This window comes from Periophthalmus magnuspinnatus, chromosome 14, assembly GCF_009829125.3.
Source record: "Periophthalmus magnuspinnatus isolate fPerMag1 chromosome 14, fPerMag1.2.pri, whole genome shotgun sequence".
Taxonomy (NCBI): domain Eukaryota; kingdom Metazoa; phylum Chordata; class Actinopteri; order Gobiiformes; family Gobiidae; genus Periophthalmus; species Periophthalmus magnuspinnatus.
Genome location: NC_047139.1, coordinates 30,598,767 through 30,609,521, shown reverse-complemented (window position 1 = coordinate 30,609,521; position 10,755 = coordinate 30,598,767). Strand labels below are relative to the sequence as shown.

Genomic DNA, 10,755 nt, shown 5'->3' with positions numbered 1-10,755 from the left:
TCTGATCAATTCCACAATAAGTGGGTGTGACGTGTCTGCAGTGCTCACTTTGTCCTCCTGATGGCGCTACTGTAATGAAACGGTACAAACTTGTTCGACGAAGCAGACCGCTAACTTGTAGCATGCTCATGATCTGTTATGGCTAGCCATCGTGACGTTAATTATAAATGGTAGATTTAATTATAGTATGCATATATACTATATATATACATGTTTATTGCTGCATTGAGAGCCCCGTGGTCTGCACATTGATATAAAGTTGTTTACTTTATCCAGAGGTTTATAGCATATTAGCAGTTAGCATGTCATGTTTTCTGGAAGTATCTACAGCAGTTGCCATGGTTACACCGTGTCCTAAACTTTGAACGATCAGTTTCGCATTTTTGCTCCACGATTCTCTGATCCTGAAAAGTTTTCCAGTTTCCAGCAGGTAAAGAGGAACAGAAGGCGGCAAAATGGTGCAGTTACATGTGAAACGAGGAGATGAAAGCCAGTTTTTGTTCAACACCACTGTGGACGCGTCTCTGGAGACTGTGATCCAGCAGATTGCATCCATTTACAATGGGAGGCTTAAAGTGGAGAGAATGTGTGCAGGTCAGTATGGTGTCCGGATGGAGTGGATGAGTGCACCAGAAATAAAAACCTAGATATCAGTCTGTACCACTGAAATACTGCTTTAGCCAGACCTTAAACCAGACAAAAGCCAGAGAAGGGCCAAAACAACAATAAATTGATTATGTAAATTAATATTACAAGAGAAATTCACATAATCTTTATAATCATGACAACTACTGTAGGCTTACATATGTTGCTTTGTTGTGACAAACCTAACATCTCTTCCTACAGAAATTGCAGAGCTGGCGGATCATGGCATCACTTTACCCCCAAATATGCAGGGCCTGACAGAGGATCAGATTGTGGAGCTGAAGCTCGTAGATGAATGGGAAGAGAAGTGTGTTCCTAGTGGTGGTCCGGTGCTGAGGAAGGATGACATAGGAAGGAGGAATGGACAAGGTAAGCCTTTGTTTAATATGCAGTACATGCTTATCCTCACTGAGCATGTGCGGAGTCACAGTGCCAATATTTACATTTTACATTTCTTTTTTTGTTGTAAAAGCTCAATTATGAATAAAACTAAAGAAATTATTCATATTAATCATTCTTATATTTTAAAACAATTTTATAGCTCCAAATGACAAAATGAAAGAAGTTTTAATGAAAACAGTAGATGAAGCAAAGGCACTCATTTCAAAGGTAATGTAATGTTTACAAAGTAGTATTTATTTTTGTTAATAGTTTAATCTCTTAAATAGATTTGCATTTGTTCTGTCACAGAAACAAGCCCAGGCTAATGTCTGTGTCATCATGGACATGGTGAAAGAGGCTCTTGACCAGCTGAGAGGAGCTGTGATGATTGTTTATCCCATGGGCCTGCCTCCACACGACCCCATCCAGATGGAGATGGAGGACCGTGAAGACCTTTCGGGAACACAGGTAAACTATTTTATGTGACAAGCAACTATCTATGGATATCCTTGGTCAGTGAAAAGCTTTTATTGATTGAATCCTGCTCATAATGGCATAGACACCTGTTATCTTACAGATTCCTTTAGCTTGAGTTAATCATCAACACCATCAAAAAAGCAGAATCATCAAAAAATAATTGAATCCTATTATTTTATAGCTAATAGTTCTCCCAACAGACTAAGGATAAATCAGTAATCTTTTCCTGAGCTCTTCTTCCCATAGGATTGTCTACTGTACAATAATGTATTTTATACAAAAAATGATTTTGCATATTATATATGTTTTTACCATATATATCAATCTGGTGTTAGTTGCTGTCATTTTTTTCTTATTCTTCCCTCATCTGCTGTGATGCATTACTCTTCCAGGCATCTCTTCAAGTCATTCCTGAGGATGAGTGTCAGCTGTGGTGGGCTGCTAAAGAGATGCAGAGAGGGAAAAAGCTTCAGGACTACATAGGCAAAAATGAGAAGACAAAAATTGTGGTTAAAATTCAAAAGGTTAGAAACCTCCCAGGTTTTATGTTTCAATGTACTATGTACTGGTTACAAATGCACCTGTTGTCCCATATAGAAAGGCCAGGGGATGCCAGCGAGGGAGCCAATGATCACAGAGGAACAGCACAAACAGATGATGATGCACTACCACAGGAGACAAGAGGAGCTCAAGGTAGGGGACACAGAATTGTTATTTTTTTTGCAACATTCTATGACCCACAAATAGTTTTCCTAAATAAGATTATATTTTGAGTATGTTTTTATAGAAACTAGAGGAGGCAGATGATGACAGCTACCTGGACTCTGATTGGTCGGATAGACAAGCTCTCAAAAGACAGTTTCAAGGCTTAACCAACATCAAATGGGGGCCGAGGTGAAGTCTAAAACTGCCACATGAGGTGTGCCTCTAATATGCTGTGTTGACTGTTGACTTACTACTGATGCACACAAGTCACAAATGGGCTTCATGCAGATCCCACATCCCTAGCTGATCTTATAATAAAACACAAAAAAACATTGAAAGGACATATAGGATTTGTAATTATAAAATAAATGCAATCTTAGTTGTTAAAACTTGTTTTCATTGTTAGTTTTATTCTGTTTTAAAGCCAGTGTATTTTTTATTACTCAATTTTTTTGCTTCTTTCTTATGGCCACCTGGCATTTATTAGGTTCATGATTTTCCTGTCAGATGTGGACATTGAAAGTGGAAAATGGCTCACCACTTCCCAGTTTTTGAGTTGTAGTGCAGCTAATGGAAATCCACTCTCACATTTGCCATTCACTCATGACACATTCATCTGTTTGCAAATAAATGAGTGTTCAATAAAACATTGCTTATAAAGTGTGAGAATCTCTACTGTCATTAATTATGTTATGTCTCATCTGAGCATTTTACTTAATTTTTGTAAAATGAGAAATTGAGATACAATTCAGTTTCAAAGACCTCACACTTGGTGTAACCCGAACACAGCAGCATTGTCTTCAGTGACTGTAAGGACACTACACTGATTTTTTGTGTCCTGTTTGTGGCACATACAGCTCTCAAAACCAAAGAGCTTGGACCAGCTTATAACCTTTGTTCCAGTCTTGTTCCAGTCTTGATACTTTGGATACATGGAAACTTGACTTGATTTTTTTGTCATTAAAAATAATAAATGTACTTGTTTACTGACATTTTTGAATGACTAGTCACATTTTTAACTTTGTGCATGCCCTTATTTGTATTTGTTCAGTGTGTTTATGTTGCACTTTTTCACCGTATCAAGTTCCTAGTTTGTGAACTGTGTTCACAGACTATGGCAATAAAAGTCTTCTGATTCTGATTCTGATTCTGATCTCTTTGACAAGTTTTATTTAAAGGTTAAACTTTATTGCATCAGGTGTAACGCTACGCTGCAGATAACTTGACATTGCTTAATAACTGGCCCTCCAGACTCATAGTTTCTAATTCGACACAGTCGACATAAACCCAGCAAGAATAAACAATGTGGCACTGCGAGAACACAACCAAATCACAAGTTGAAGGGAAACAACAGAATATCTTGTCTGATAATGTATGAAACCTGTTGATCCTCTTCCTCAGACTACTACAAATATGTTGTAATGCCATGTGATCTTAGTCTATTTATCTAGGATAGGCCTGCAGAGATTTGGAGCCTCATTTTCCAGAGAGTCTTAGTCCCTACAGTGAAAAAAGTGAAACATTGTTATTGTTTATTCAATGTGTTTTTGCCTTTGGCTTAATTTAACACAATCAAATAGGTCTGTACAGTTTTAATGATACAGATTTAAACTTGTGTTTATTTTTTTATTTATTTTTGTATGTACATCCAGTAGTTCAAAATAGTTAAACTGACCCAATGAATAATTTATTCATCGTGGCTTTCTTGCGCATGCGCTGTGCCAAGTGACCCTTTCAACACAGGGGGCAGCACCAACAATTTTACTTGACTCCGTCCAATAAAACAACAGAAGAAAAGTGCGTCCCAGTTCCAGTTCCTCTCCAGACCTACACCTTTTCTAACCTTCTCCGCAGCGAAAGGTAATTCAAAATTACATTTAGACATGCCTTTGTAAGTGTGTTCTCTTTGTGTGTACAAATGCACGTAGTTGAAGGTGATTTTTTTATGTTTTATATTTAGTTTTAACATGATCTGCTAGACTTGAGAAACACATTGAATTAATGAATTTGGACATCAAAACCATGAAAATCAGAATATAGGGGGGATTTATTTTGACATTGCGTGGAATTCTACCCTTATGAGTGAAGGGTTTAATTTGAGAGAGTTTCGCGCTGCAACCATTTTGTGTTTTTTGCCCAAAAGATGCGTTTCAGACTCTGTGCAAATGCAATCCATGCAAATATGAAGCATGGGAAAGGTTTGTTTTTTCCAACCGCGGCTCCAGCAATTCAACATTCAGAGACCCGCCCGAGCCACCACCGTCAAAGGCTGTGTTTTGAAAAGGCAATGTAAACAGGACTATATTTTTGTCTGTTTTTTCCGAGTGCCTGGATGCTTCAGTTTGGTGGAACCGTGCTGGATCTGAGCAATAACACGTTTGAAATAATCATTTTTCAAATAACTTAGCTTGAGTTTACTCTTTCCTCTCTCTCGCTCTTCTCTGTCTCTTCTGTTTTTTTCTCTCTCTTCTCTCCCTTCTCTCTGTCTCTTCTATCTCCTCTCTCTCTCTTGGATCTCTCTTCTGTGTCTCTTCTCTCTCTCATCTGTCTCTTTTCTCTCTCCTCTCTCTTCTGTCTCTTCTCTCTCTTTGCTTTCTCTTCTCTCTTTTCTGTCACTCTGTCTTTTCTTTTGCTCTCCTCTCACTCACTCACTCTGTCTGTTCTCTCTCTTCTCTCTGTCCTCCCTGTCTCTTCTCTTCTCTCTCTCACTCTGTCTCTTCTCTCTGTCTCTTCTCTCTCACTTGTTCGTGGGCATGTACCGGGTCAAATCCAGATGTAGAGGAAGGCAGACACAGGTACATCTCTCAGAGAGGACAGTGGTGTTTTATTCTTGGTTAGTGCTACACTGGCATGTTCTCTGTATGTTAAGCTGCAAAAGGGCTGCATGTTTTATTACGGAGAAATGAGCTTAAAGAGGAACTTAATTTAGACGTGCTAACATGTAAAGATGAAAGATGCACAGTCAGCTAAACGGTCAGCAGCTAAACAAACACAGAGCCCGAGTTTTTCTAAGCTCCTCTTGTAAAGGTTGTAAAGGAGCTCTGGCCATTTCCTCAACAAATATTACGTAAAGCAACTGTTTTAAATGATGTTTGTGGAATATATTTTATGGGGAAATGATCCATATGAATAAATTGGTTGAAGAATTTAATAAATACTTCACATGCACAAGATTATAAAAGTGGTCGATACAATTAATCTTAAGTGACTGCAATTCATTCCAAAGGTTGTATTATGAAGTGATTTTTACTCATTTCTACCTATAGTTAATTGCGTGTATATATATATTTTTAAATATGATTAATTATACACTGGCAAAAATAAAGTCACCTGGGTTTAACTAAGCAAATAGTTTGGGACACCAGAATATACTGAATGACCAGGTTATTCCATCAATGGATTTTTTTCTTCCCTGATGGCACGGGCATATTCCAAGATGACAATGCCAGGATTCACTGGGCTCAAATTGTGAGAGTGGTTCAGGAGCATGAGACATCATTTTCACACATGGATTAGCCACCACAGAGTCCAGACCTTAACCCCACTGAGAATCTTTACAATGTGCTGGAGAAGCTTTGTGCAGTGGTCAGACTCTACCATCATCAATGCAAAAAATTAATGCAACATTGGATGGAAATAAATCTTATGACATTGCGAGAAGCGAAATTGAAACAATGCACAGTGAATGTGCACCGTAATCAAAGCTAAAGGTGGTGCAACAAAATGGTGGTGCAACAAAAAGTGTGACCACTTTTTCTTTTCTTTTTTTTTTTTTTTTTTTTTGTGGTGACTTTTTTTTGGCCAGGCAGTATGTACAAAATGTAAAAACATACATAATTTACACTAAAAGGTATATATAATTTTATCAATTTCCTCTCCGGCAATGTATTAACAACACGTTTTTTTTTCCTTGTTTAATTTACAGGAGCCCATTCCCCACTCAAGCATTTGAACAGGGATTCAAAGCAAACACTTAGTTAATTCTCAGGAGGTAAGTGTCACAATTATGGCAATACATTAGTTTGCACCTTAATTTCAAAGGAAACATGCACATGGCATCAATGTGACATAAGTTTTACCACCAGATGAGACGAGACAAATATTGCCATTATGACAATGCAGTGCATTCCAGAGAGAGCAAATCAAAATATTTCAGTGACAAAAAGCCCTTTACTGTACCTTTACTTTGAGTAGGGTGCGTTGTTTACCATGTTGACATACCGTAGTTGAAATCTGACTTTTTCTTAGTTGTTGGATTATTTCAGGCAAAATAATATATCCCTTGAGAATATAAGATTTCACACCCTTCATCAGAAAATGACATTGTACAACTTTAAAATGTTTGATCTAGATTTGAATCATTATACCTGCTTTTGAGGCAGAACAGTTATTTTGTTTGCATTTTGTAAAGCCAACTACAATAAACTTTCAGTTGCCTTCCAGCTCAATTTTAACTACAGGGATTTTACTGTAGTGACATCTCATGAACCCCGCAAATTCAATGGTAGAATAGGTTGCGTCCATGTTGTATTTGGTAAGAAATAATCTATAGGTATATTCACAAATATTGAAAGTTTTTGCAATATTAATTTTGACTGCTCACCATCTCCCTTACCGTTATGTTATTACCCCATAGAATGTTACTTCACAGGAGCGCAACCCATTTGCTGTTTAACTGTCAGATTGCAGATTTGTTGACCTTTATGATTAATTTGTGTGTAATTACTGGTTCTATCTATAAGAAACAAACTGGTTCAAAAAAGGTTTACAGGTGAATTATCCTAATTCCACAGTATTCAACATTTATGCATCCTAGCTAGAGATTTCTCACAAATCTGTAAATCTGTTCTAGTAATCTGAAATTATAATTCAACAATTTGAACGCAAACTATAGAGCTCAGGACAGAACACAAATATTGAACCTTGTGCAGCAAGACGTGTTCATAGAGCTACATTATCAAAAATAATAAAACAAAAAAGCCCTGGCACAATAAACTACTGGGTCACTATTGTAAAGACTTGTATTATACTGTAGTGTCAGAAAATGTTTTGAGTAATGCAAAGTTCTGTATTTACCTTCAGAAAATCTCATGGGATGGAAAAAAAGACTTAATGTTCATTTAAACTGTCTACTAACACTATTGGGATAGATTTTTTTTTACCGTAATGACGCAGCAGATTAATATTGAATCGTTCGACAGCTTTTTGTTACTAATGTAATGTGGCCATTGGGCATGGCTTGCTGGACATGGTTCCATTTACTATTGTAAATTCTTTGGATGCAGCATAAAAATTGAATTATATTTTGTGCTAATACTTGTCTTTTGCAGGTACAGCAAGATGGTGACATCGAGGTGACCATGGCAGTTATTTAACCCCAACTGGTGCAATGTTGCTTCTAATTTCTTAAACAACCATGTCGAAAGACGCATCCTGTGGTCGTGGAAAAGATGTTAGTGTGTTTGAGAAGGGTCAAATCATTGGCTTGCATCAAGCAGAGAAAACATCTAAGGAGATTGCAGAAACTACTAAAATTGGTTTAAGAACTGTCCAACGCATTATTAAAAACTGGAAAGATAGTGGGGACCCATCGGCTTCGAGGAAGAAATGTGGCCGTAAAAAAATCCTGAATGATCGTGATCGGCGATCACTTAAACGTTTGGTGAAATCAAATCGAAGAAAAACAACAGTAGAACTCAGGGCTATGTTTAATAGTGAAAGTAAGAGCATTTCCACACGCACAATGCGACGGGAACTCAAGGGATTGGGACTGAACAGCTGTGTAGCCTTAAGAAAACCACTAATCAGTCAGCCTAACCGGAAAAAAAGGCTTCAATTTGCTAGGGAGCATAAAGATTGGACTCTGGAGCAATGGAAGAACTGCATGCGGTCTGATGAGTCCGTCAATCTGGAACAGGGTCAATCTGGACCCATCACTGTAAGAAGAGAGGCAGATGAAGTGATGGACCCATCACGCCTAGTGCCTACTGTACAAGCCTGCGAGGGCAGTGCATCTGGGGTTGCTGCAGTTGGTCAGGTCTAGGTTCAGCAACAGTCTGCTCATGAGGTCAGCTGACTGCCTGAATATACTGAATAACCAGGTTATTCCATCAATGGATTTTTCTCCTTCCCTGATGACACGGGCATATTCCAAGATGACAATGCCAGGATTCTTCAGGCTCAAACTGAAAGGGAGCATGAGCCATCATTTTCACACATAGATTGGCCACCACAGAGTTTAGACCTTAACAACATTGAGAATCTTTGGGATGTGCTGGAGAAGGCTTTGTGCAGCGGTCAGACTCTACCATCATCAATGCAAGATCTTGGTGAAAAATGTATGCAACGCTGGATGGAAATAAATCTTGTGACTTGCGGAAGCTTAATGAAACAATGCCACAGTGAATGTGTGCTGTAATCAAAGCTAAAGGCAGAACAACCAAATATTAGAGTGTGACCTTTTTTTTGGTGGTGACTTTTTTTTTTTTTTTTTTTGGCCAGGCAGTGTAATTCTGGAAGGTGAATTGGTCACGACTAATCTCCAGTCTCCTATTGGAGGGTTTGTCATGCTCTTTGGACTGGTCTATGCCCTTAATATGTTAATATGAGGTATCCTAAAAAGTGCAAACACAGTTTGAGTTTTTTTGTTTGTTTTTTTTATAAAGTGCTTCTGGGACTGGATGGGAAAAGAATGAGTACAAAAGTGTACAAACTCAGCATCTTGCTACATAGCAAGTAGTTCATTCATCTGCTTTCATACCGTTACATTTTATAGTTTTGTAGTTTAACTGTTAAACTGTTTTCAAAGTTACATCAGACAAAATGTGAATGTTATTTGTTTTGATGGTTTGTAAAGCTCCTGCACCCATTATCTTTGTTGTGGCTTCCAGGATGGCAGGGAAGAAACAGTGGTAACTAACGACAATGAGTCTGAAATTTTGATTTTATTTGCAATTAAAAGAAGATGTAAATAACAATACTGGCCTGTGTGATTTTAAATGTATTAATACGTAAAGGGTCACTGCTGTTTGAACCTCTTTATTAAACCATAAATGAAGCAAAGACTGTTTTGAAAAGCATTTGAGATTTTAAAGATTTTACATCGTCATGAGATGGTTAAATTGTTCCCAGATAAAAGGAATGCCAGTGCATTCAGCTTTAATGTAAGGCTTGACTCTACTCACTAGTAGACTTGACTCACCAGTCCATTTACCTCTACAAATCCACTTCTTTCATCAATATAGAGCTTTGTCAAACCTGCAAAATGCTGTTTTTGATCATTTCAAAAATTTATAAAACTGAAATTTCGAGAAATGTGTTTCATTCTTTTCAATGCAGATTCACAGCTTCCCTGCCATGGCTGAGTCATGGAGTTCTATACTGAAATAATACCGTTTTTTTTTGTTTTTTTTTGAGCAGGTCTCAGAGACCCATAGCTTTCATTTTATACGTTGAACATTTTGTGCATGCACTGTTAATAAAAAGTAAATACATAACACATTCATAATTTTGCCAAGAATGTAGGACAATATTGAGGGTTGAAATGTGTTAGTTTAAAATTTGCTCAATTAACACTGAACATTAACATAATTTTCATCTTGAAGCAATGCTTGCTTAGAATGAGAATGTAATGGATAACATGAACAACTAAGACTTTTTAGATGTAAATGATTACGATATAAATTGTAAGTTGAACCAATGAACCTCATTAATCCAATAATTGTACATTAATTTTATTTAGAATAGCAAAAGACGAAATCTGAACTAGAGTGAAGACGTTTCGCTGCTCATCCAAGCCGCTTCTTCAGTTCTGTCAGATTACTGGTGGACACTGCCTTATATCCATCTGAAGGGAGGGGCTAACTACACTGAAACTGTAAACATCTATTGTCTCCAGTTTCAGCTGAAACTACCCCTTTACACAAACATCTTAATTTAGATTTTTTTTTCCAATTACAAATATGATCATTTAAATTGGCCAATTATGCAAATTCATTTTTTTTATTGACCCAATTCAATTTTAAACATTCAACCAATTTATAATGAATTACCTGCTATATATTAAACAAATTTAGTCTGACCAATTTAATATATATCATTATCAAGTAAGAATATTTAGATGTGAATGATTATGATATAAATAATAGGTTAAACCAGTTACTACTTCACTTAACCTATTTCAGCCTTTGTTCCTGGATGTGTTTACTTACTATTAAATATGCTTACCAACAAATAGCACAGATATTTTATCAGCAAATATTTTCTTTAGAAAATCTTGTAGCCCTACAAGAATTATGTGGTGTTGAGAATGTATGGTTCTGTATCACATTACGTTGTAACAGCCCTTTGTACAGTGTTCTTGACTTGTAGCTTAACTTTGTGGTGAATAAATATAACACCGAACATACATTATATTTGTGACACAGAAGCTTCAAAATACATTTCAGATTCCACCCCTCCTTTGAAAACCAACAAATCCTCTACAATACATTATTGTGCGATATTGCCCTTAATGTTTTACCTTTCAAAAACAAATACCAAAAACTG

At 37.0% G+C, this 10,755-nt stretch overlaps 1 protein-coding gene and 1 long non-coding RNA gene across 2 annotated transcripts; both read left to right on the top strand.

Annotated features, from left to right (window-relative positions):
* Nucleotides 1–81: 81 nt before the first annotated feature.
* Nucleotides 82–3,348, top strand: cfap298 (cilia and flagella associated protein 298). The gene is made up of 7 exons (XM_033978941.2): nt 82–594; nt 847–1,014; nt 1,187–1,254; nt 1,336–1,494; nt 1,896–2,027; nt 2,101–2,196; nt 2,291–3,348. The coding sequence occupies exons 1-7, from the start codon at nt 456–458 to the stop codon at nt 2,399–2,401; spliced, it is 873 nt and encodes a 290-aa protein (XP_033834832.1). The 5' UTR covers nt 82–455; the 3' UTR covers nt 2,402–3,348.
* A 623-nt stretch (nt 3,349–3,971) lies between these two features.
* LOC129456804 (uncharacterized) lies at nt 3,972–10,618 on the top strand. The gene is made up of 3 exons (XR_008648949.1): nt 3,972–4,068; nt 6,134–6,199; nt 7,539–10,618. It is a non-coding gene; the product is annotated as an uncharacterized LOC129456804 (long non-coding RNA).
* The last annotated feature ends 137 nt before the right edge of the window (nt 10,619–10,755 follow it).